This window comes from Wyeomyia smithii, chromosome 2 (genome assembly GCF_029784165.1).
Source record: "Wyeomyia smithii strain HCP4-BCI-WySm-NY-G18 chromosome 2, ASM2978416v1, whole genome shotgun sequence".
Taxonomy (NCBI): Eukaryota; Metazoa; Arthropoda; class Insecta; order Diptera; family Culicidae; genus Wyeomyia; species Wyeomyia smithii.
Window position 1 is genome coordinate 154,621,877 of NC_073695.1, and position 27,715 is coordinate 154,649,591.

General features: G+C 44.0%; 2 protein-coding genes across 2 annotated transcripts; both read left to right on the forward strand.

Moving 5' to 3' along the window:
* The first annotated feature begins 6,560 nt into the window (after window positions 1–6,560).
* On the forward strand, window positions 6,561–8,399 carry LOC129720105 (uncharacterized). The gene has a single exon (XM_055671526.1). It carries the CDS (start codon window positions 6,561–6,563, stop codon window positions 8,397–8,399), a length of 1,839 nt encoding a protein of 612 aa, XP_055527501.1.
* A 35-nt stretch (window positions 8,400–8,434) lies between these two features.
* LOC129720106 (uncharacterized) lies at window positions 8,435–9,689 on the forward strand. The gene is made up of 2 exons (XM_055671527.1): window positions 8,435–9,151; window positions 9,546–9,689. Exons 1-2 carry the CDS (start codon window positions 8,435–8,437, stop codon window positions 9,687–9,689), a joined length of 861 nt encoding a protein of 286 aa, XP_055527502.1.
* The last annotated feature ends 18,026 nt before the right edge of the window (window positions 9,690–27,715 follow it).

Consider the following 27,715-nt stretch of genomic DNA (forward strand, 5'->3'; position numbering starts at 1 on the left):
GGCCTGCAGGGAAGCTATTAATTTAGACCTGGCGTCACGGTGTACAGGGCATGACCAAACCACATGCTCTATGTCGTGATAACCCTCACCACAGGCACAGATACCACTTTTCCCGAGCCCAACACGACGGAGATGCGCGTCAAATCTATAGTGATTGGACATAAGCCGGGACATCACGCAAATGAAATCCCGACCTACATCCAACCCCTTGAACCACGGGTTCGTCGACAACTTGGGGATTATGGAATGTAACCACCTTCCCAGTTCCCCTCTGGTTCAAGAATTTTGCCAACTGATGATCGTATTCTGACGTACAAATGCGAAAAATTCATTAAAGGCAATTGGTCTTTCATAAATATCACCGTTTGTTGCGCCCACCTTAGCCAAAGAGTCCGCTTTCTCATTGCCCGGTATCGAGCAGTGAGAAGGGTTCCACGCTAAGGTAATCTGAGTAGATTTTTCGGATAAAGCACTCAGATGTTCCCGTATTTTCCCCAGGAAATACGGAGAGTGCTTAACATCTTTCATCGATCGGAGAGCCTCAATGGAACTGAGACTGTCTGTAAAGATGAAATAATGGTCCGTGGGCATTTCTTCGATAATCCCTAGGGTGTACTGAATTGCAGCTAATTCTGCGACGTAAACAGAAGCAAGATTATCGAGTTTATGGGAGACGGTTAAATTGTTATTGAAAATACCGAAGCCAGTGGACCCATCAAGAAATGATCCGTCAATGTAGAACATATTGTTGCAGTTGATGTTTCGATATTTATTGGAAAAAATTTTGGGGATCTGCTGCACGCGTAAATGATCCGGGATTCCACGAGTTTCTTCTATCATGGATGTATCGAAAAACACAGTAGAATCAGAAGTATTTGATAAGTCGACACGATTTGGAATATTCGAAGAAGGGTTAATATTTTTGGACATGTGATTGAAATACAATGTCATAAAACGGGTTTGAGAATTAAGTTCGATTAATCTTTCAAAATTTTCAATCACGGGACGGTTCAAGACCTCACATTTGATAAGAATACGAGAAGACAGGCTCCAGAAGCGGTTTTTCAATGGTAGTACTCCAGCTAAGACCTCCAAACTCATCGTATGGGTCGACTGCATGCAACCTAAGACGATACGCAAACAACGATATTGTATTCGCTCCAGTTTGATCAGATGTGTGTTTGCTGCGGAGCGGAAGCAGAAACACCCGTATTCAATAACAGACAATATCGTTGTTTGGTAAAGCCTTATAAGGTCTTGTGGATGGGCTCCCCACCATTGTCCGGTTATTGTACGGAGAAAATTCACTCTTTGTTGACATTTTTTCATCAGATACCTCACGTGACAACCCCAGGTGCCTTTAGAGTCGAACCAGATACCAAGATATTTGTGTACCAAAACCTGAGAAATCGTTTTACCCATTAATTGTGTTTGAAGCTGAGCAGGTTCATGCTTCCTAGAAAAAACTACTATCTCAGTCTTCTCCGGAGAGAATTCGATACCTAGCTGTAAAGCCCAAGCAGACAAATTGTCCAAGGTATCTTGCAATGGTCCTTGCAAATCGGCAGCTTGGGCTCCTGTAACAGAGATTACACTGTCGTCTGCAAGTTGTCTTATCGTGCATGAATTTGCCAGACATTCGTCGATGTCATTTACATAAAAGTTGTAAAGAAGGGGGCTTAAACATGAGCCCTGGGAAAGACCCATGTAGCTAATGCGAAAAGTTGCCAAATCGCCGTGCGTAAAATGCATGTGCTTTTCGGACAACAAATTGTGCAAAAAATTGTTCAAAATTGGAGAAAATCCTTGTCGGTGAAGTTTACCCGAAAGAATTTCAATAGAAACGGAATCAAAAGCCCCCTTAATGTCCAAGAACGCAGACGCCATTTGATCTTTGCGAGCATACGCCAGCTGAATATCTGTTGAAAGCAGCGCAAGACAATCATTCGTCCCTTTGGCACGGCGGAAGCCAAATTGAGTATCCGATAGTAGGCCATTTGATTCGACCCAATGGTCTAAACGACGGAGTATCATTTTTTCCATCAATTTCCGGATACAGGATAGCATTGCAATCGGCCTATAAGAGTTGTGATCAGAAGCTGGTTTCCCTGGTTTTTGGATGGCGATCACCCTCACTTGCCTCCAATCCTGCGGTACAATGTTTTGCTCCAGGAACTTATTGAACAAGTTCAACAAGCGCCTCTTGGCATTGCCGGGTAGATTCTTCAACAAGTTGAATTTGATTCTATCTAACCCAGGCGCGTTATTGTTACAGGACAGGAGGGCAACTGAAAATTCTGCCATCTTAAAAGGTGATTCTATCGCGTCGTGGCCCGGAGACGCATCGCGAACAATATTTTGCTCAGGAACAGAGTCCGGACATACTTTCCTGGCAAAATCAAATATCCACCTACTTGAAGACTCCTCGCTTTCGTTGACCGTTACGCGATTCCGCATTCTTCGAGTTGTGTTCCAAAGAGTGCTCATCGATGTCTCCCTCGACGTCTCGTTCACGAACCGACGCCAATATCCGCGTTTCTTTGCTTTAGCCAAGCTTTTGTGCTTGGTATCAAGCTCCGAATACCGTAAATAGTCGCCAGGTATACCTCCCTTCTGGTAGGCCAAAAACGCGTCGGATCTTTGCGTGTAGACATCGGAGCACTCTTGGTCCCACCACGGAGTGGAAGGCCGTTCTTTAATCGTTACGCCGGGATATTTCTTCGTTTGGGCTTGCAACGCGGCGTCGAGAATCAAGCCCGCGAGGAGGTTGTATTCTTCGAGTGGTGGATGATGTTGAATCGAATCGACCGCTTTTGAAATCATTTCCTCGTATAACTTCCAATCGACATTCCGTGTGAGGTCATACGGAATGTCAACTGGTCGCATGCGAGTTGACCCGTTTGTAATTGAAATAAGAATAGGCAGATGGTTGCTACCGTGAGGATCGAGGATTACCTTCCATGTGCAATCCAACCGTAGCGACGTCGAACATAAGGATAGATCCAAAGCGCTTGGGCGCGCTGGAGGTTTCGGGATACGTGTCATTTCACCATTGTTTAAAATAGTCATGTCGAAGTCATCGCAAAGGTTAAAGATTAAAGAGGAGCGGTTATCATTGTAAGGAGAACCCCAAGCCACACCATGAGTGTTGAAGTCTCCCAAAATCAAACGTGGCGAGGGAAGAAGTTCTATTAAATCAAAGAGCAGCCGTTGCCCAACCTGTGCTCTGGGAGGAATATATATTGAGGCAATACAAAGCTCTTTACCTTATATTGTCATTTGACATGCGACAACTTCGATGCCTGGAATCGAGGGGAGGTTAATACGATAGAAAGAATAGCACTTTTTAATCCCTAAAAGTACTCCTCCATATGGGGTGTCTCGATCAAGGCGAATAATTTTAAAATCATGGAAGTTGAGATCAATATTTGAAGTAAGCCAAGTTTCACAGAGGGAAAATGCATCGCATTTGTTTTTATTTATCAAAACTTTAAACGAATCAATTTTTGGTAAAATACTTCTACAATTGCACTGTAAGACAGAGATAGAATCCTTCATATACGCAGTTGAATTAGGCATCGAAGGATACAATCGCTGCAAGGAGGGGCCATTGGGCAGTCAACTGCTTCAAAAATGATCTAACTGTTGGGAGGAATGCTGTGTCCGGGTAAATCCCGGGGCGAGGGGGAACTGGAGAATGAACAGGGGAGGGGGTAACAGAAGGGTCAGGGTCGGGGGGGTTCGGGGATGGTGGCACGGGAGGCGAGGGATCTATATCCATCGCGCTAAATGTAGCGCACTAGCGCACTAGCGCCGACAAGAACACGTACCTATTTACTTCTTCCTTCCAGCAGTGGTTGTCCGATCGTTCGAAGCTGCACCCAAAGCAGCAAGCAGCACCAGTACAGCAGCACCAATACAGCCACCAGCAGTGAGCCGGGTGTGAGATCACTCAGCACAGCAACACGACTCGACTGTCAAATGATGGCCTTGAATTAGAAAGATCTATTCACTGTGCACAGATCAAAACTGCAGCTGGTATTTTGCACCAATACAGCCAAAGCTGCGAGCCGGGTACAGAACGTAGCGACACAACTCACAATCTAGTTGGCCTTTAGCGCGAATAATACACTCTTTTGTTTGGCTATTCGTACACACGGACCGGATTGTAATAGAACGACCACTTTGCACGTCCGTTTCTGTCGAGTGTTCGATGCGGGATTATTACTATTGTTATTAGTATTAGTATTACTGCCTTTTTTATTTTGATCCATTGTAGTTTGAAAAATTGTTTTTAAAATTTATTATCAACTACTTGACCCCCCTCCCCCCACATTCGAATATTTATCGTTTGTGTGCGGTAGAGCGTAACGCTCCCGCAAAATGGACGACACGCAAGTGCAACTATTCCTGGATGTGGAAACAAATGGGGAAGAGAATGAGATCTCCCCCATCAATTCCCCTCTACCTTCCCCGCTACCTAGCCCCGTACTAAGGGTACCGGCAACACGGGTGAAAGCTTACCCAGATGCTTCGAAAGGTCCGTTCATAGTTTTTTTTAGGCCCATAAAGAAGCCTCTTAACATTATACAAATAGGCAAGGACCTGGCAAAACAGTTTTCGCACGTAACCGAAATTACAAAGGTTAGACCGAACAACCTGCGGGTTGTTGTGAGTAGCTTGAAGCAAGCAAACGCAATTGCTAGCTACGAGCTCTTCACGAGAGAGTACCGCGTGTACATCCCTGCCAAGGACGTGAAGATCGACGGTGTGGTTACCGAAGGAAGCCTCACGGTCGATGACATTTTGCGTCACGGGGTTGGCTGCTTCAAAAACCCCCTGATTCAAGATGTAAAGATACCGGATGTCAAGCAATTGCATTCAGTAACCATCGAAGAAGGAAAGAAAAAATTCTTCCTTCGGATTCCTTCCGTGTAACATTCGACGGATCCGCACTGCCGAACTACATCTCTTTGGACAGGGTTCGTCTGCCTGTACGCCTGTTCGTACCGCGGGTCATGCATTGCCAAAACTGCAAGCAGTTAGGTCATACAGCCACCTACTGCTGCAACAAGGCACGCTGCAGCAAGTGCGGAGGCAATCATGCTGAGACCGCTTGCAGTGAGAATACTGAAAAGTGTCTTTACAGCGAGGATACTCGGCATGACCTTTCGGCGTGTCCCGCGTACAAACAGCCACGGTTTTAACATTATTCGTCGAGATCGAGACTCACACGGTGGAGGGGTACTTTTAGGGATTAAAAAGTGCTATTCCTTCTTCAGAATCGACCTCCCCTCGATCTCGAATATTGAAGTCGTTGCAATTCAAACGAATATGAATGGAAAAGACCTATGCCTTGTTTCGTTATTGTTCAAGATTCAATAAGTCAGAATTACTGGCAACTCAAACGTGATCCACAAGATTTCTCTCTCGCTATAATTTGCTCTTATCGCGCTATCGCGCTTATCAGATTAGGTCAACTAAGGATAGCAATCTACATTGCGAGATCGGGTGCTGAATTCACCACTAGTGGCATATATTGCCGTTCCCCACTTGTACCAGTTTAGTTCTGATTGGAGCGTTGATCTATCGCGCTGAAGAGTCGAGAATAAATTCGAAGTTTATAAATCATAAATAGAAGTTCTTAAGTTACAAATAAAGTGATTTTCTGTGCCGAACTGTGATATACATCTTACTACGGATGTGTCCAAAGACCGCGTTGCGAGTTTGAATCTGTCGGTAATCTGAAGACTTAGGCTAGTGACCTCCAGGGAGACTATCGAAGTGTCAAGGAACGCCCAATCAGGAAAATTTGGTCCTTCGAATCGGATTCGTTCCGGATTGCCTGGTTGGACGGACACCTAAGAATTAAGTGAACGATTTCGAAAGACTCTTCTGAAAGTGAAAAGTGTGAGCGGCACGTGGCCGGTAACAACCCACTGTGCTCGAGCAACAAAAACTCTTGTGTGCTGGACATCATTGCATGTGGCTACTAATCGCCATCGCTGTTTGCTGCCCGCGTGGGAAACACGTTTAGATGAAATCGACTGCTGGTGGAGTTGCTGCGTTGCAAGGAGTTACGACTGCTGCTCGTTCGTCAATCTGCTGGGAAGTATTCTGCATGTTATACGGCTATCCATTGCATGAGTTGCCATTAAATGTTGGTTTGGGTTGAGTGGATACTGTGCGAAATAAAAATTGATATTTTCAAACGCATGAGCGTCTTAATTTCATTGGGATTTTGAAGGTTGGTTTGAGTGTGAGTCCCTTGATTGGCGGATTGTCTGGCTTTGTCGGTTATTTCGAAATTTGTGGGTCCACTGCTGCTGTCAATCCCCCTATTGGTTTCTTGTCAATCGCGAGCTTGAATACCCGGTTATTCGAGTCGGTCGAGTCAACCAGCAAATATAAGCTTAAAGTTCTGCTTTTATACTTAATCGAGTGAAAGCAAGTGAAAGTGAACTCTAATAAACTAAACACAGTTTCATTTCTAACATTCGTTCTCTGTGACATTGATTAGCATTACTGCAAATTGGTGATCTAGTGAAGTGAAGTGTAGAATGGATGATTTTAAGGAGCTGAAGAAGCAGGAGCGGCAGCTGCGGTCATCCATCAAGGCGATAGCAAAGTTTGCCCAAGCATTCCGCAAGGAATTGCATGAGAAGCAAATTGAGGTTCGATTGGAGACCCTAGAAAATGCAATGCGGAAATTCTATGCTGTCCGTCGCAAGATCGAATTGAGTATCGACGAGGAAGATGCAAAAATAGACAAAAAGGAATCTGCTGATCAACGGAATGAGCGCTTGCAAGCGTTGGCAATTCAGCGTGAGGAGGAGTATGAGGAAGCTATTCGACTCGTTGAAGAAGAATACTTCGAAGTCAAGGCCACGCTTATTGTTCTGCGACTCAAGACGGAGGTTCCGTTCAGACGTTTTGTTCCCGAAGCTAAACCTGCTGCAGTTCAACCAGTCATGTCGAAGGTTAAGCTGCCTGATATCAATCTCCCATCATTTACTGGAAAGACAAAGGATTGGGTTACATTTCGAGACACGTTCCGGAGTTTAATACACAACGAGCTTGACGATTTCGACAAATTCACTTATTTGCGGTCCTTAGTTGCTAATAACGCGTTTCGAGAAATCAGTTCCATTGAGCTTACCGCTGACAACTACGAAGTGGCTTGGCGACAGTTGGAGAAAAGGTTTGAAAATAAAAAGCTTATTGTAAAAGCGCACTTGGATGCTATTATCGCCTTTGAACCAATGCGGAAGGAAAATTTGGATGCCCTAAGTCACTTGATCAACGAATTTGACAGGAATTTGCAGATGCTAACCAAGATTGGAGAAAATCCTGCTGATTGGTCAACAATTCTTGCTCATATGGTTTGCTCGCGTCTAGATATAGTAACCCTGCGTCAATGGGAAACCCACCACAACTCGAAAGAGGTGCCAAAGTATGAAGTCCTTATAGAGTTCCTCCGTGACCAATGTGCAGTTTTGCAATCGATTGTGCCAGTTAATCCAAACATAGACGAGTCACGACGGCCCCGTCTGTCTGCTACACGTGCAGCTGTAGAGATGGCCAAAAGGTGCGTGTTTTGTGGAGACTCCTACCACCTAGTGTTCCGATGTGAAAAATTTAGAGCCATGTCAGTGTCGCAAAGAGTGAAAGATGTCAACGAGAAACGGCTTTGCCGAAATTGTTTAAACCCAGGTCATTTCGCTGAAGTGTGTTCCAGAGGCTCCTGCAATCGGTGCGGCAGACGGCACCATACTCTTCTGCATTACGAAGGCAGGATGAACCTTCTGAAACCGGCAAACAATTCCGCTTCGCAAACGCAAGGTAGACACCAGACCATAGGGCCTCAACCAGTACGAACACAGCAGAAACCACAAGGTCAGACACGAAACACAACACCTCAAACACTTTCCCAGCAAAAACCTTCAACCTCGTATCCCGTAACACGCACAGATCATCAAACCACTCACGTACAACCCATTACAGACCAACATACGACAGCTACTCTCAAAACCGTCGTTCAATCAGCTCCACGACAAGTACTCATGTCCACAGCGATTGTTCGTGTTGCTGATCAGTTTGGAAACTTCTCGTTTGCTAGAACACTGTTAGATTCGTGTTCAGAACTTTGCTATATGACTAACAGTTTTGCGAAAAGGTTGAAGTTCCGAGAGTCACCTACTTTTCTGAAGGTTCAAGGTATTGGTAACGGCAGCATAACGTCAACTAAGTACGTTGATGCCAACATTCAACCGCGCCTACCTTCGATATCGTCATTTGCTGAGAATATAAAGTTCTACGTGCTACCACGGATTACACGAACGCTGCCGATCAGTCCAGTCGAGATCAATTTCAGCCATATGTCTAGCGAGCTTTACTAGCTGATCCATCGTATGGTAAACCGGGACCGATTGATATGATAATTGGTGCTGAAGTATATTATGACTTACTCGAAGCAGGCAAAAAGAGGTTGAGCGAAAGTGGCCCAACATTGCAAGAAACTGTTTTTGGGTGGGTGATCTCCGGGCGAGTATCTGATCAAGCTCGCAGTCCATTAACGGCTACCTACGTTAGTTCCACTGTGGATCTCCAAGAGGTAATCGCTAGGTTCTGGGAGTTAGAGGCCTGCAAGGCCAGCAGCACTCACTCACTTGAAGAGACTGCATGCGAAGAACTGTTTGAGCGCACAACCATCCGCGATGCTGAAGGGAAATTTGTAGTAACACTACCAAAACGGAAGTTAGAGATTGTGAAGCTAGGAGAAACGAAAGGCATTGCGCAAAAGCGGTTTGCTAGTTTGGAGACAAAACTCGACGCTAATCCAAAATTGAAGGCGATGTATGTTGAATTCATCCATGAATACGTGCTGTTGGGACATATGAAAGAAGTCGACGATGAACTATGCCAGGGGCCTGAATACTATTTGCCTCACCATGCAGTAATAAAGCCGGAGAGTACTACGACGAAGCTCCGTGTAGTTTTTGACGGTTCGTGTCGCACGTCAACCGGTGTCTCTTTGAACGATGCGCTGATGGTAGGGCCGGTCGTTCAGGACGACTTGTTCTCGATTATTTCCCGTTTCCGCTTCCATCGCTTCGCTCTCGTTGCCGATGTGGCCAAAATGTACCGAATGGTACGAGTTCAACCGCCAGATCAACATCTACAAAGGATTTTAGGGAGAGATTCTGCAGATCAACCCTTAAAATCATATCAACTCACCACTGTCACATACGAAACTGCTAGTGCGCCGTATCTCGCTACAAAATGTCTTACGAAGCTAGGAGAACATTGCCAATCGTCACATCCGCTCGCCTCCTGGGTAATTTGAAAGGACTTTTATGTCGAAGACATGCTATCGGGAGCTGACAGTATCAAGGAAGCAAATCAGCTGATTGCAGAGGTGCCGGAAGTAACAAATTCTGCTGGGTTCACTCTCAGGAAGTGGAACTCAAATGCTACTAAACTACTGGCGAATCTTCCGAAACACCTACGTGATGATCGATCCGCTCTGGAATTCAACTCCTCAGATTCCACGGTTAAGACGTTCAGACTACGATGGGACACGTGTGCGGATAGTTTTTGCTTCACTTTTCCGCAGTGGAGGTCCACCGCATCAGTTATCACCAAGCGAAGTATTCATTCCGATGCTGCATGCCTATTTGATCCATTAGGACTGGTAGGACCAGTAGTAGTGCAGGCAAAGATATTTATTCAGCAATTGTGGCGATTGAAGTGCAATTGGGATGATCCATTGGATGCAGCTTCAGGAAAAATGGCGCGAATACAAACAAAATTTGTTGGCGTTAGAATCTTTATCCGTACCGCGTAGGATTGGTTGCAGCCGCGATTGGGCTCAAATCCAGTTGCATGGTTTCTGCGATGCCTCCGAAGTGGCATACGAAGCATGTTTGTATATACCGTGCATATCATCAGATGGAACCGTCTCGGTTTGCCCCATTTCGTCGAAGTCCAAAGTTGCACCACTGGAAAACCTCAAAGTAAAGAAAAAGAAAATAAGCATCCCGCGTTTAGAATTATCTTCCGCCCTCCTGCTCAGCCACCTGTACGAGAAGTTTTTACGAATTGCACCAGTTAAAAACTCGTTCTTTTGGACAGACTCCATGATTGTCAAACACTGGCTGGCATCACAGCCTTCCAGATGGCAAATTTCATTGCGACTCGCGTATCCGAGATTCAACATCTCACTAAAGATGGCGCTTGGAATCATGTACCAGGTATCGAGGAATGTCACCTGTCCAGTTGCTTTGGTTTGAGGGCCCGCGTTGGTTGTGTCAAGCTTCAAATTGTTGGCCTCAAGACGTGGAAGGGACCCCTGCAGAGATCGAGCCTAAGCTTCTAGAAGAACGAGCTACGTCCGCATTCCCAACTCAAGTATTTCCACCGAGTGAAATTTTCAGCCTCAGATCGTCGTACACAGAGCTCGTCCGATTGGTAGCGTGGCTATTGCGCTTCAGGCATAATTCTCAAGTCTGTCACCGACAACAGAGAAGGTTGGGAAATCTTACGTACGGAAAGATAGAGCAAGCCACACTTGCACTTGTCCCAACAGGAATTTTATTCAGCTGAGCTACGATGCTTGGAAAAGCATGACCATGTTCAAGAAGGTTCTTCACTTCGAAGCCTGCATCCGCAAATGTCAAATAACAATGTGATGTGTGTCGGCGGGCGACTATCCCACGCGTCCGTTCCAGAGTCTAGAAAGCATCCATTCATCTTACACCACCATCATCCATTAGCTACGTTAGTCATGCGGCACTACCATTTACGTTTGTTTCACGCCGAACAACAAATGTTAGTTGCATCTGTCCGAGAAAGATTTTGGCCAACTGCCATTCACAGCTTAGCCAGGAGAATCATCCATGAGTGTGTCGACTGCTTCAAGAACAAACCAAGGATCTCAGAACAGCTTATGGCTGATCTTCCACCAGAACGAGTAACACCGTCATCGCCATTCTTAAAAGTTGGAGTAGACTACTGTGGCCCATTCATGATCAGTTATCCTAACCGTCGTGCCAGGCCAGTGAAATGCTATGTGGCAATATTTGTCTGTCTAGCTGTGAAGGCAGTCCATTTAGAACTCGTAACTGACCTGACTACTGATGCGTTTCTTGCAGTACTAAAACGGTTTGTCGCTCGACGCGGGAAACCTCAACTTATAATGTGCGACAACGCTACTACATTTGTTGGTGCCAAGAGAGAGTTGGCCGAGCTTCACCATCTGTTTCGCAGCCAGCAGTTCCAAGATTCAATCGCAAAGCAAGCAGTAAAGGACGATATTGATTTTCGGTTCATCCCCCCTCGCTCACCAAACTTTGGTGGACTTTGGGAGGCGCATGTTAAGTCATTTAAGAATCACTTTAAAAAAACCATCGGACTGAGAACTCTTAACATCGATGAGATGCAAACAGCACTTGCATAGCTCGAGGCAGTGTTAAACTCGCGTCCATTGACACCGGTTAGCAGCGATCCTAATGACTTCGAGGCACTTACGCCTGGGCACTTCTTAGTGCATCGTCCACTCACCGCAATTCCAGAGCCTGATCTACAACAAATCCCTATTAACCGACTGTCAATGTGGCAATGAGCCCAGCGTGTAACACAGCAACTGTGGAAAAAATGGAGCACACAGTATTTATCTGATCTTCACAATCGCACCAAGTGGACTAAAAAACGCGACAATGTAGCAGTAGGAACGATGGTCCTGCTCAAGGATGAAAATGCACCACCATTCAAATGGAAATTAGCACGTGTAACCAAGATCTTCGCCGGTACAGATGGTAACATCAGGTTGGTCACTGTACGTACTAAGGATGGTTGTTTCGACAGAGGAATATCGAAAATTTGCGTTCTCCCAATCCGAGACAACATCCAGCAATCAACAGCAGACGGCCACTAAACCCGCTGCTGCAACAGTGCGGAGGCCTCATCAATGAGCGCCTCCGCAGCCCAGTTAAGTTTTTGTTTTATTTTATACTCCAAAAAGCTCAAAGAATGTTTATACCCTATAGGCCATTCTGCCCGGCATTCCGGGTCAGAATTCATCGTTGCAGTCAACTGCACTCCGCCACCCATGATTACACCGTCGTTCAAGATGCACGTACTCGTCTCGTGTCTGCATGAGTAATAGCATGTCAGTAATAGTAGAAGTCTACTGGAAGGGTCCAGTGTTTTATGGTTCAGTAGCAAGCATGGATTTCGGCGCAAAGGGCGTCTGCGTTGACCGCAAAGGGTCACCGCTAAGTTTAAAAGGTCAACTAATCACATCGTATTAGTATCGCATCACGTTTTTCTCCTGGAGGGCAACCATGGCATCATCTCCAGCTGGCCTCGATCAGTTCATTGACGTTGGGTCTGATCAACTTGTCACGACGATTGGCATCATCGAGACCACAGGCAAAGTTCAACAACCACCTTGAAGGCACTCTCCTATACATAAAACAGGCATCATCATCGCAAATATACAGGCGCCGTTAAAGCCCTGTGTGGTAAGTTGTTCCGATTTTACAAAAAATCTTGTCTGTATACTACATCCGTTTTATTCCGAGGAAACAACCAATGCACACACCTGGCTATCATGCACAACGAGCTACACGACGAAATGAAGGAAGTCATTCATACAGCACGATCCAGTCATCCAAGTTCATCAATTGAAGTTCAGCATAGAAGAACACAACACCACACCAACCACGAAGAGGTTTCATCTAGATTCATCGCAAGCATCACTATCCGAAATCGTTCCCGCTAGAAGGCAACAAATTTCAACCACCCAAAGGAAAAGCTGAAGGCGCATCGAGAGGGCTCGGTGTCGACTCCATTGCTTGAGTAGCAGAAAACAACAAAGTAAAAATTCCAATCAAACCCAAATTGTTAAAGTATTATTAGAATTTAAGTAGAAGTCAAAAAACTAATTGTCATTTAAAGTAAAAGAGCAAGCGTAATTTAAACTCGGCTAGTTTCAAGGCGGCCGGCATGTTCAAGATTCAATGAGTCAGAATTACTGGCAACTCAAACGTGATCCACAAGATTTCTCTCTCGCTATAATTTGCTCTTATCGTGCTATCGCGCTTATCAGATTAGGTCAACTAAGGATAGCAATCTACATTCGATCGTGCGAGATCGGGTGCTGAATTCACCACTAGTGGCATATATTGCCGTTCCCCACTTGTACCAGTTTAGTTCTGATTGGAGCGTTGATCTATCGCGCTGAAGAGTCGAGAATAAATTCGAAGTTTATAAATCATAAATAGAAGTTCTTAAGTTACAAATAAAGTGATTTTCTGTGCCGAATTGTGATATACATCTTACTACGGATGTGTCCAAAGACCGCGTTGCGAGTTTAGTGCTCTGTCGGTAATCTGAAGACTTAGGCTAGTGGCCTCCAGTGAGACTATCGAAGTGTCAAGGTACGCCCAATCAGGAACAGTTATATATCCCTCCATCCGCGCGATTGAACAGAGGTATCTCACTGATATAGCAGAGTTGCTTCCCGTGCCTTTTTTGATATTGGGAGATTTTAATTCTCTCTGTTCGCTATGGGGGTTGCTGTACGACGACAACCGATCTTCTTTAATCTGTAACTTAATCGACGACTTCAATATGACACTTTTGAATACTGGGGAAGCGACACGTGTACCTAATCCTCCAGCTCGTGAAAGCGTGCTTGACCTATCCCTTTGCTCGTCATCACTAGCGTTAGATTGCCGGTGGAAGGTAATCAACGATCCCCACGGTAGTGATCACCTACCAATCGTTATCTCAATTGCTAATGGGTCAACTCCAACGGATCCAATCAATATTGCGTATGACCTCACACGTAACATTGATTGGAAGTCTTATGAGACCATAATATCGCAAAGAATCGAGTCCCACGTGGAACTTCCTCCGAAGGAAGAATACGCGTTCCTTTCTGGCTTGATCATCGACGCCGCGACTCAAGCTCAGACGAAACCGATACCCGGGGTAACGATTAGACGGCGCCCTCCCTCCAAGTGGTGGGACAAAGAGTGCTCAGACCTGTATGCGCGAAGGTCCTCGGTGTATTTGGCCTTCCGAGAACAAGGCACTATCGATTTGCTCCGAATGTACGATGTACTGGATAGACAGATGAAGAGCTTGATAAAAGCAAAAAAACGCGGATACTGGCGGCGGTTTGTAAACGCGTTGTCGAGGGAAACAGCGATGAGCACTCTTTGGGATACCGCCAGACGCATGCGGAATCGTAACGTTTCGAATGAATCCGAGGAGTATTCAGATCGCTGGATAGTCGATTTCGCCAAAAAGGTCTGTCCGGACTCTGTCCCCGAACAGAAGACCTTTCGCGACGCGATTTTAGTAGCTTTTTTTGCGGGTCTAAATTGATGCTTTTCGGTGAAACTAAACAACCTTTTTCTTATTTCCTTACGTTCCGACCTACTTGATTTCTTTCGGCCATCTTCAGAAACTTTATTGAATGAACAGAAAAACAGAGAAAAAAAACAATTACAACAAATTTTAAAAATTTTATAAAGGTACACTCACTAGTTCGCTGCCTTGCGTTATTCCATCAAAGCGCGCAATTTAACTTACTTATGTCACTCCTTTGCGTTCATTTCTCTTCCGTCGTCGTTGTGTGCGTTGTTGCTCGTTTTCTAGTTTGTATGCCAGGTTGTTGTATGTATTGGAGAAACCGTCCACATTTTTCACCTTATCCGACGGCTTGAAAGACGCCGTGATATCAAAATTTTTTCAGCATCTTCCCCACCTTTTCACTGAGTCCCGGTACATACGGGAGCGAAACGTATTTCTTCGGTTGTTCGGTTTTTTGGTTGCCTTGGAGCGTGTTGTAGAGTAAGTGAACCCTTCTCTCCAGAGTCCGTTGAATAAGCGCCTCCGGGTAGTTGTTGTTACGCAGAATTTTTCTCGCGGTCTTTATGCTCTCTATCCTACTCTCCACATCCGTGAGTTTTAGTGCGCGATCGACAAGCGCAATGGCAGTGTTAACCTTGTGAGTATGTGGACTCTCCGAGTTATAGTCCAGATACCGACCATATTGCTGCTTCGGGAACCAGATCTTTGCTATTTTCCCTCCCTTTCTAATGAGCGTGAGATTTAAGAACCGAAGAGTGCCTTCGATCTCATTCTCTATTGTAAAATTAATTTTCTCGTGTCCCTCATTAAACTCGTTCACCACTTTTTCGATCTCTTCTTTCTTCCCCACGACAAAACAGTCATCCACGTACCGTCGATAGGTTCTGAGCGATATATTCTGCTGTTTCAGAAGTGCTATTGCTTCATTTTCTAGTTTTTCGTGATGATGATCGCAACTACCGGTGCTAAAGGGGATCCCGTGGGCACCCCCGCTTTCTGCCCATAGAATTTCCCTTCATATTGGAAGAGAGATGCATCGAGGACCGTTTTCATTGCTTCTTTGAAGCTGTTCCAAAGAATGGTGGTGTGTTCCTGTAGTTCTCCCCATCGTTCCCCAACACATTCGTACACCTCCTCTACGGGCACATTTGTGTAGAGAGATACCACGTCTAACGAATACATGACATATCCATCGGGTACTTGCACTCGTGAAATTTCTTCGGCAAAATCAAAGCTGTTGCGAACATGAAATTCGGTTTTTCCAACGAGTTGATGATGTTCGCAACTACCGGTGCTTAAGGGGATCCCGTGGGCACCCCCGCTTTCTGCCCATAGAATTTCCCTTCATATTGGAAGAGAGATGCATCGAGGACCGTTTTCATTGCTTCTTTGAAGCTGTTCCAAAGAATGGTGGTGTGTTCCTGTAGTTCTCCCCATCGTTCCCCAACACATTCGTACACCTCCTCTACGGGCACATTTGTGTAGAGAGATACCACGTCTAACGAATACATGACATATCCATCGGGTATGGGTGTGGTGTGGTGTGTTCCTGTAGTTCTCCCCATCGTTCCCCAACACATTCGTACACCTCCTCTACGGGCACATTTGTGTAGAGAGATACCACGTCTAACGAATACATGACATATCCATCGGGTACTTGCACTCGTGAAATTTCTTCGGCAAAATCAAAGCTGTTGCGAACATGAAATTCGGTTTTTCCAACGAGTTTACCAAGAATAGCCGCTAAATATTGTGCCATCCGGTAAGTTGCAGACCCTACAGTGGATACTACTGGCCTTAATGGTCTGTCCGGTTTATGCAATTTCGGCAGGCCGTAAATTCTTGGTGGGTGACAGTTGTACACCTTAAGTCGGTATTTTTTTCGCGCATCTATGTGTCCATCAGTACACCACTGTTCCACGATTAGGTTGAGTTTTTTGAGAGTTCTTGCAGTGGGATTGCCATGTAGAGCCGTGTACGTTTCCTCATCGGTTACCATTGTTGTCATTTTTTGTCTGTATTCATCTGCTGCTAATATCATCGTTCTGTTTCCCTTATCTGTTTGCCCTTATCGTACTGATGGACACATAGATGCGCGAAACAAATACCGACTTAAGGTGACAACTGTCACCCACCAAGAATTTACGGCCTGCCGAAATTGCATAAACCGGACAGACCATTAAGGCCAGTAGTATCCACTGTAGGGTCTGCAACTTACCGGATGGCACAATATTTAGCGGCTATTCTTGGTAAACTCGTTGGAAAAACCGAATTTCATGTTTGCAACAGCTTTTTTTTTTCCTCATCTATAGTTTATTTGACACGGCACAAATACAATTCAATGTTTAACGGCGCCAATTATATCTGGTAGCTTACTTTCTAAAGTATCTTAATAACTAAAAGCAAATTTTTTATCCTCGCTGCCGACTACGAGCTGAAACTAAATCTAACTTAAGCTAGAATGTTTTGCATGAAAAGCACTGATTTGTTGTTTGCTGGTTTTCCATCGCCATAGGTAAGCAGCATATTGAATATGTTCCGCTGCTGGGCCAAGATATTACGGACTGGCATATTGGGTTGTCTCCCTCGGGGCCTGAGAGTATCGTGCGGGTCTAGTTGCTGTTTCCGGATCCGGGGTCTTAACGTGTTCTTGTCGTTTGGTTGGATGTAGGCGGAAGGGGATAGGACTAAACTGGGGCGTGGATGGATTTCAGGAAAACGTATATAAGGGACATGTAGGATAGGTCACGGCTCGCCAAGACATCACGAACAGGAACAGCCGGCTGCCTACCTTCGGCCTGCAGGGAAGCTACTAATCTAGACCTGGCGTCACGGTGTACAGGGCATGACCAAACAACGTGCTCTATGTCGTGATAACCTTCACCACAGGCACAGATACCACTCTCCCCGAGCCCAACACGACGGAGATGCGCGTCAAATCTATAGTGATTGGACATAAGCCGGGACATCACGCAAATGAAATCCCGGCCTACATCCAACCCCTTGAACCACGGGTTCGTCGATACCTTGGGGATTATGGAATGTAACCACCTTCCCAGTTCCCCCTTGGTCCAAGAATTTTGCCAACTGATGATCGTATTCTGACGTACAAATGCGAAAAATTCATTAAAGGCAATTGGTCTTTCATAAATATCACCGTTTGTTGCGCCCACCTTAGCCAAAAAGTCCGCTTTCTCATTACCCGGTATCGAGCAGTGAGAAGGGACCCACGCTAAGGTAATCTGAGTAGATTTTTCGGATAAAGCACTCAGATGTTCCCGTATTTTCCCCAGGAAATACGGAGAGTGCTTAACATCTTTCATCGATCGGAGAGCCTCAATGGAACTGAGACTGTCCGTAAAGATGAAATAATGGTCCGTGGGCATTTTTTCGATAATCCCTAGGGTGTACTGAATTGCAGCTAATTCTGCGACGTAAACAGAAGCAGGATTATCGAGCTTATGGGAGACGGTTAAATTGTTATTGAAGATACCGAAGCCAGTGGACTCATCAAGAAGTGATCCGTCAGTGTAGTTCACATTGTCGCAGTTGATGTTTCGATATTTATTGGAAAAAATTTTGGGGATCTGCTGCACGCGTAAATGATCCGGGACTCCATGAGTTTCTTCTATCATGGATGTATCGAAAAACACAGTAGAATCAGAAGTATTTGATAAGTCGACACGATTTGGAATATTCGAAGAAGGGTTAATATTTTGGGACATGTGATTGAAATACAATGTCATAAAACGGGTTTAAGAATTAAGTTCGATTAACCTTTCAAAATTTTCAATCACGGGACGGTTCAAGACCTCACATTTGATAAGAATACGAGAAGACAGGCTCCAGAAGCGGTTTTTCAATGGTAGTACTCCAGCTAAGACCTCCAAACTCATCGTATGGGTCGACTGCATGCAACCTAAGACGATACGCAAACAACGATATTGTATTCGCTCCAGTTTGATCAAATGTGTGTTTGCTGCGGAGCGGAAGCAGAAACACCCGTATTCAATAACAGACAATATCGTTGTTTGGTAAAGCCTTAGAAGGTCTCCTGGGTGGGCTCCCCACCATTGTCCGGTTATTGTACGAAGAAAATTCACTCTTTGTTGACATTTTTTCATCAGATACCTCACGTGACAACCCCAGGTGCCTTTAGAGTCGAACCAGACACCAAGATATTTGTGTACCAAAACCTGAGAAATCGTTTTACCCATTAATTGTGTTTGAAGCTGAGCAGGTTCATGCTTCCTAGAAAAAACTACTATCTCAGTCTTCTCCGGAGAGAATTCGATACCTAGCTGTAAAGCCCAAGCAGACAAATTGTCCAAGGTATCTTGCAATGGTCCTTGCAAATCGGCAGCTTTGGCTCCTGTAACAGAGATTACACTGTCGTCTGCAAGTTGTCTTATCGTGCATGAGTTTGCCAGACATTCGTCGATGTCATTTACATAAAAGTTGTAAAGAAGGGGGCTTAAACATGAGCCCTGGGGAAGACCCATGTAGCTAATGCGAAAAGTTGCCAAATCGCCGTGCGTAAAATGCATGTGCTTTTCGGACAACAAATTGTGCAAAAAATTGTTCAAAATTGGAGAAAATCCTTGTCGGTGAAGTTTACCCGAAAGAATGTCAATAGAAACGGAATCAAAAGCCCCCTTAATGTCCAAGAACGCAGACGCCATTTGTTCTTTGCGAGCATACGCCAGCTGAATATCTGTTGAAAGCAACGCAAGACAATCATTCGTCCCTTTGGCACGGCGGAAGCCAAATTGAGTATCTGATAGTAGACCATTTGATTCGACCCAATGGTCTAAACGACGGAGTATCATTTTTTCCATCAATTTCCGGATACAGGATAGCATTGCAATCGGCCTATAAGAGTTGTTATCAGAAGCTGGTTTCCCTGGTTTTTGGATGGCGATCACCTTCACTTGCCTCCAATCCTGCGGTACAATATTTTGCTCCAGGAACTTATTGAACAAGTTCAACAAGCGCCTCTTGGCATTGCCGGGTAGATTCTTCAACAAGTTGAATTTGATTCTATCTAACCCAGGCGCGTTATTGTTACAGGACAGGAGGGCAACTGAAAATTCTGCCATCGTAAAAGGTGATTCAATCGCGTCGTGGCCCGGAGACGCATCGCGAACAATGTTTTGCTCAGGAACAGAGTCCGGACATACTTTCCTGGCAAAATCAAATATCCACCTACTTGAAGACTCCTCGCTTTCGTTGACCGTTACGCGATTCCGCATTCTTCGGGCTGTGTTCCAAAGAGTGCTCATTGATGTCTCCCTCGACGTCTCGTTTACGAACCGACGCCAATATCCGCGTTTCTTTGCCTTAGTCAAGCTTTTAAACTTGGTATCAAGCTCCGAATAACGTTTAAAGTCGTCGGCATCGTCTGTATCCCGGAAGGTCAGATACGCGTCGGATCTTTGCGTGTAGACATCGGAGCACTCTTGGTCCCACCACGGAGTGGGAGGCCGTTCTTTGATCGTTACGCCGGGATATTTCTTCGTTTGGGCTTGCAACGCGGCGTCGAGAATCAAGCCCGCGAGGAGGTTGTATTCTTCAAGTGGTGGATGATGTTGAATCGACTCGACCGCTTTTGAAATCATTTCCTCGTATAACTTCCAATCGACATTCCGTGTGAGGTCATACGGAATGTCAATTGGTCGCATGCGAGTTGACCCGTTATTAATTGAAATAAGAATAGGCAAATGGTCGCTACCGTGAGGATCAAGGATTACCTTCCATGTGCAATCCAACCGTAGCGACGTCGAACATAAGGATAGATCCAAAGCGCTTGGGCGCGCTGGAGGTTTCGGGATACGTGTCATTTCACCGTTGTTTAAAATAGTCATGTCGAAGTCATCGCAAAGGTTATAGATTAAAGAGGAGCGGTTATCATTGTATGGGGAACCCCAAGCCATGCCATGAGAGTTGAAGTCTCCCAAAATCAAACGTGGCGAGGGAAGAAGTTCTATTAAATCAAAGAGCAGCCGTTGCCCAACCTGTGCTCTGGGAGGAATATATATTGAGGCAATACAAAGCTCTTTACCTTGTATTGTCATTTGACATGCGACAACTTCGATGCCTGGAATCGAGGGGAGGTTAATACGATAGAAAGAATAGCACTTTTTAATCCCTAAAAGTACTCCTCCATATGGGGTGTCTCGATCAAGGCGAATAATATTAAAATCATGGAAGTTGAGATCAATAATTGAAGTAAGCCAAGTTTCACAGAGGGAAAATGCATCGCATTTGTTTTTATTTATCAAAACTTTAAACGAATCAATTTTTGGTAAAATACTTCTACAATTCCACTGTAAAACAGAGATAGAATCCTTCATATACGCAGTTGAATTAGGCATCGAAGGATACAATCGCTGCAAGGAGGGGCCATTGGGCAGTCAACTGCTTCAAAAATTATCTAACTGTTGGGAGGAATGCTGTAAGAAAAATTTTAATTGGATCGGGTACATTGAAATTTTCAAAAATCCAGTCCACAATGTCAGAAAATTTCACTAATCCAGAGTTTGTTTCATCAACTGGATGTGCAAAAGGAACAACTGGGGTTTTAGATGTTCCTGGCAGTGCTGGGAACTCCTTCTGGGACTTTAAATTTGCAAGCCCAGGAGGAGTTTGCTTCGGTTTTTCCGCAGCACTGTTTGGTTTGTTCGTACTTTTCATTACACTTTGGGAAATCTTAGGACCTTTACGGGGAAGTTTAGGAGAAGAAACATTTTTCCTCTTCCTAGACTCCCCAGGATTGGCATAAGATGTTCCCGCTGATGAATCGTCAGAATCGGTTTCATCAGAGGGCAACAGATCAAAGGGGTTCGATGTTATGGTAGAAGTGGTCACGGTCTTCTTCAGCATCTCAGCGTAAGAACGCTTTGAACGCTCCTTAAGTGACCGCTTGATTTTATCTCTGCGCTGCATGTACACCCGGCATGTGGAGAGCTCATGCTGGTTTTCCCCACAGTGAATACATTTTTCAGCATTAACACTGCAAGAATCTTCCGCATGAGTCTCCCCACACTTGCTACATCGTGCCTTATTGCAGCAGTAGGTGGCTGTGTGGCCTAACTGCTTGCAATTGGTGCAATTCATAACACGGGGTACATACAATCGCACAGGCAGACGAACCCGGTCGATCGAGACGTGGCTAGGGAGTGCAGATCCGGCAAACGTAACGCGAAACGAGTCTGACGGAGTGTAAACTTTTTTACCGCCGACGAGAGACATGGACCGCAATTGCTTACAATCCAAAATCTTCGCTTGTGTTTCGGTATTTTTGAAGCAACCGGTTGCGCTTTTTAGGATACACTCGACAGACAGACTCGAATCGGTTATGACACCGTCGATCTCCACGTCTCGTGCGGGTATGTAGACGCGATACTCGCGTGTAAAGAGCTCAGAGCAAGCGATAGCATTGGCCTGTGCCAGATCACTGACCACGACACGGAGCTTGTTAGGTCGGACCTTGGAAATTTCGGTCACGGCCTTGTACCCCTTCGTCAGGTCTTTAGCAATTTGCAGTATGTTTAAACGCTTTGAATTCACTCCTGCCTTTGGACGAAAATAAACAGTATAGCTGCCCTGTTGAGATCCGTCCGGGTAAAGCCTGGGGCGAGGGGGGACTGGAGAATGAACAGGGGAGGGGGTAACAGAAGGGTCAGGGTCAGGGGGGTTCGGGGATGGTGGCACGGGAGGCGAGGGATCTATATCCATTGCGCTAAATGTAGCGCACTAGCGCACTAGCGCCGACAAGAACACGTACCTCTTTACTTCTTCCTTCCAGCAGTGGTTGTCCGATCGTACGAAGCTGCACCCAAAGCAGCCAGCAACACCAGTACAGCAGCACCAATACAGCCACCAGCAGTGAGCCGGGTGTGAGATCACTCAGCACAGCAACACGACTCGACTGTCAACTGATGGGCTTGGATTAAAAAGATCTATTCACGGTGCACAGATCAAAACTGCAGCTGGTATTTTGCACCAATACAGCCAAAGTTGTGAGCCGGGTAAAGAACGTATCGACACAACTCACAATCTAGTTGACCTTTAGCGCGAATAATACACTCTTTTGTTTGGCTATTCGTACACACGGACCGGATTGTAATAGAACGACCACTTTGCACGTCCGTTTCTGTCGAGTGTTCGACGCGGAATGTTTTGCAACAGCTTTGATTTTGCCGAAGAAATTTCACGAGTGCAAGTACCCGATGGATATGTCATGTATTCGTTAGACGTGGTATCTCTCTACACAAATGTGCCCGTAGAGGAGGTGTACGAATGTGTTGGGGAACGATGGGGAGAACTACAGGAACACACCACCATTCCTTGGAACAGCTTCAAAGAAGCAATGAAAACGGTCCTCGATGCATCTTTCTTCCATTATGAAGGGAAATTCTATGGGCAGAAAGCGGGGGTGCCCATGGGATCCCCTTTAGCACCGGTAGTTGCGAACATCATCATGGAAAAACTAGAAAATGAAGCAATAGCACGTCTGAAACAGCAGAATATATCGCTCAGAACCTATCGACGGTACGTGGATGACTGTTTTGTCGTGGGGAAGAAAGAAGAGATCGAAAAAGTGGTGAAAGAGTTTAATGAGGGACACGAGAAAATTAATTTTACAATAGAGAATGAGATCGAAGGCACCCTTCGGTTCTTAAATTTCACGCTCATTAGAAAGGGAGGGAAAATAGCAAAGATCTGGTTCCCGAAGCAGCAATAAGGTCGGTATCTGGACTATAACTCGGAGAGTCCACATACTCACAAGGTTAACACTGCCATTGCGCTTGTCGATCGCGCACTAAAACTCACGGATGTGGAGAGTAGGATAGAGAGCATAAAAACCGCGAGAAAAATTCTGCGTAACAACAACTACCCGGAGGCGCTTATTCAACGGACTCTGGAGAGAAGGGTTCACTTACTCTACAACACGCTCCAAGGCAACCAAAAAACCGAACAACCGAAGAAATACGTTTCGCTCCCGTATGTACCGGGACTCAGTGAAAAGGTGGGGAAGATGCTGAAAAAATTTTGATATCACGGCGTCTTTCAAGCCGTCGGATAAGGTGAAAAATGTGGTTTTCACCAAACTGAAGGACGCTGTACCAAAAATGAAACAAATAAATGTTGTGTACAGCATCCCATGTGGCGCATGTGACGACAAACATTACATAGGACAAACATCACAAACATTGGAAGAACGCATTGGACAACATAAGAACTCCATTCGTACTAACACATCAGCAACGGGACTCACGCAGCACACGGAGCATGGCCACAGTTTTGACTTCTCTCGAACGAGAATTCTAGAGAGAATCAACAACAACGCGAGCAGGCTATCTGCTGAAATGCTCCACATAAAAATGAACAGCAAAACGACAGTGAACCTACAACGTGAGGTGGACGGTTTCTCCAATACATACAACAACCTGGCATACAAACTAAAAAACGAGCAACAACGCACACAAAGACGACGGAAGAGAAACGAACGCAAAGGAGTGACATAAGTAACAGCTGATGACCACCCCGGGGGGGAAAATAATTTAGATTTAAATTGCGCGCTTTGATGGAATAACGCAAGGCAGCGAACTAGTGAGAGTACCTTTATAAAATTTTTAAAATTTGATGTAATTGTTTTTTTTTCTCTGTTTTTCTGTTCATTCAATAAAGTTTCTGAAGATGGCCGAAAGAAATCAAGTAGGTCGAAACGTAAAGAAATAAGAAAAATGTTGTTTAGTTTCACCGAAAAGCATCAATTTAAACCCGCGAAATAAAACAAACGGTGATGAAAACAAGATTCAAACGATTTTAGTAGCTACGGAAGAGCCTCCATTTTCGATGTTGGAATTTTCAATGGCTCTCCTCTCGTGCAACAATAAAGCTCCAGGGTTAGATAGAATTAAATTCAACTTGTTGAAGAATCTACGCGACTCTGCAAAAAGACGCTTGTTGAACTTGTCCAACAAGTTCCTTGAGCTAAACATTGTTCCGCACGACTGGAGGGAGGTAAAAATCATTGCTATTCAAAAACCCGGAAAACCCGCCTCTGATCACAATTCTTATAGGCCGATTGCTATGCTCTATTGCCTCCGGAAATTAATAGAGAAAACGATCCTCTTACGGTTAGACAAATGGGTCGAAACAAACGGTTTACTTTCAAATACTCAATTTGGCTTTCGCAGGGGCAAAGGAAGGAACGATTGCTTAGCGTTGCTTTCCACCGAAATTCAACTCGCCTTTGCTTGAAAAGAGCAAATGACTTCTGCATTCTTGGATATTAAGGGGGCATTTTACTCTGTCTCTGTAGAAGTTTTCATCGAGAAACTTCATTCTCAGGGACTTTCACCAAATTTGAATAATTTTTTGCTTAATTTGTTGTCAGAAAAGCATATGTATTTCTCACATGGTGATTCGACAACTTCCCGAATTAGTTACATGGGTCTTCCCCAGGGCTCATGTTTAAGCCCTCTTTTATATAATTTTTACGTCAATGACATCGATAAATGCCTTGCAAATTCATGCACGCTACGGCAACTTGCAGACGATAGCGTTGTATCCATTACTGGAAGCGAGGCTAACGATCTGCAAGGACCATTGCAAGATACCTTAGACAATTTGTCTGAATGGGCTCTTAAGCTGGGTATCGAATTCTCTCCGGAGAAAACTGAGCTGGTCGTTTTTTCTAGGAAGCATAACCCAGCTCAGCTACAGCTCCTACTAACGGGTAAAACAATCACTCAGGTTTTAGTCGCTAAATATCTCGGGGTCTGGTTCGACTCTAAATGCACCTGGACTTGCCATATTAGGTATCTGACACGAAAATGCCAACAGAGGATTAATTTTCTTCGTAGGTTTACCGGAACCTGGTGGGGAGCCCACCCAGGAGACCTTCTAAGGCTTTACCAAACAACGATATTGTCTGTAATTGAGTACGGGTGTTTCTGCTTCCGCTCCGCAGCAAACACACATTTGATCAAACTGGAACGAATACAATATCGTTGTTTGCGTATTGCCTTGGGTTGCTACAGTCGACCCATACGATGAGTCTTGAAGTGCCAGCGGGTATTCTTCCGTTGAAACATCGCTTTTGGAATCTCTCTTATCGGTTGCTAATTCGATGCACAGTTATGAACCCATTAGTAATTGAAAATTTCGAGAGGTTGGTCGACCTTCAATCTCAATCCAGATTTATGACATTATATTTTGACTATATGGCTCAAGAAATTAATCCTTCTTCATACGATTCCTCCAATGTCGTACTTTTAGCTACTTCTAATAATGCTATATTCTTCGACACCACCTTCATATTATCGGTATCCCGGATCAATTGCGACCGCAAGAGATCCCTATGATTTTTTCCAATAAGTTTAAACATGTTAGTTGTGATAAAATGTTTTACACTGACGGATCTAATCTAGATGAGTCCACTGGCTTCGGTGTTTTTCACGAAAATTTTACCGCCTCCTACAAACTCGATGCTCCTGCTTCCGTGTACGTCGCATAACTTGCCGCTATTCAGTACTCTCTTGGGATCATCGAAACCCTGCCCATAGACCACTACTTCATCTTCACAGACAGTCTCAGTGCCATTGGGGCTCTGCGATCGATGAAGCCTGTGAAGCACACCCCGTATTTTCTGGAGAAAATACGGCGGTTTTTAAGTGGTTTAACAGATAAAAATTACCGGGTTACCTTAGCGTGGGTCCCTTCTCATTGTTCCTTTCCGGACAATGAAAAGGCTGACGCTTTAGCTAAGGTGGGTGCTATTGATGGCGATATTTATGTAAGACCAATTGCTTATGATGAATTTTATAGCATTTTGCGTCAGAGAACACTCAACAGTTGGCAATCATCATGGAACTCAGAAGAACTGGGACGGTGGCTACATTCCATTTTTCCTAAGGTATCGACGAAAGCATGGTTCAAGGGGTTGGATGTAGGTCGGGACTTCATTCGCGTGATGTCCAGACTTATGTCCAATCACTACACGTTAAACACGCATCTCTTTCGTATAGGGCTTGTAGACAGTAATCACTGCGTTTGTGGCGATGGCTACCATGACATCGAGCATGTTGTTTGGTCGTGTACCGAATACTGTGGTGTTAGGTCCGAGCTTATGGATTCCCTTCGGGCCCGAGGAAAACAACCGAACGTACCCGTTAGAGGCATTCTGGGAAGCGGTGATCTCCAGTACATGACACAGCTATACGGGTTTATAAAAAAAGCTGGCATTAAAATTTGATTTTTTATCTATTTGCTAGAATACAGTTCCCGTCACAAATTGAAGGAAAAAGATACACCCGGCTGGAGACACTAAAACGAAGAATCAGCATCTCTATGTTTACGCAGACACCTCAGACCAAAACTGCTCAAATAGAACCTCACTGGTTAGCCACGTACAATTTAATACATTCTGTAATATAAAATAGTTAAAAACAGAATTGTAACACCCCTCTTCTCACCTTAAAACCTCACCTCACTAGTAGTCGGCCGCGAGATATAAAAAATGTGCCTCCCTCTTTTCCCTGCTAATTTAGAATTAAAAAAAATGTACTTGGCTCAGTACATCATAAAATGTATCGTGCTGTCTTTTAAATAAATTGTTAAAAAACTAAAATTTATATATATATATATATATATATATATATATATATATATATATATATATATATATATATATATATATATATATATATATATATATATATATACCTATATATATATATATATATATATATATATATATATATATATATATATATATATATATATATATATATATATATATATATATATATATATATATATATATATATATATATATATATATATATATATAGACCGAACCAAACTGCGTGCGACCCAACCGCCAAAAACTTTATTTCGAGTAATCGGCGATCAAAGTTTAACCACCCCGACCATATATATATATATATATATATATATATATATATATATATATATATATATATATATATATATATATATATATATATATATATATATATATATATATATATATATATATATATATATATATATATATATATATATATATATATATATATATATATATGTATATATATATATATATATATATATATATATATATATATATATATATATATATATATATATATATATATATATATATATATATATATATATATATATATATATATATATATATATATATATTATTATTATTATTTTTCCAGGTGATTCCAGGTGAAGGGCAAATTTGCATCCACAAACCCCTGAGGTGACCAACCTCAGGGAGTGTGGGGTTGGTTTGAATCAGTGACCG

Coding starts and splice junctions, on each gene's coding strand:
- LOC129720106 (XM_055671527.1), top strand. CDS start 8,435: ATGATAATTGGTGCTGAAGTATATTATGACTTACTCGAAGCAGGCAAA. Junction 9,152..9,545: donor TGGCCAAAATGTACCGAATG/GTACGAGTTCAA, acceptor TCAACTCCTCAG/ATTCCACGGTTAAGACGTTC.
- LOC129720105 (XM_055671526.1), top strand. CDS start 6,561: ATGGATGATTTTAAGGAGCTGAAGAAGCAGGAGCGGCAGCTGCGGTCA.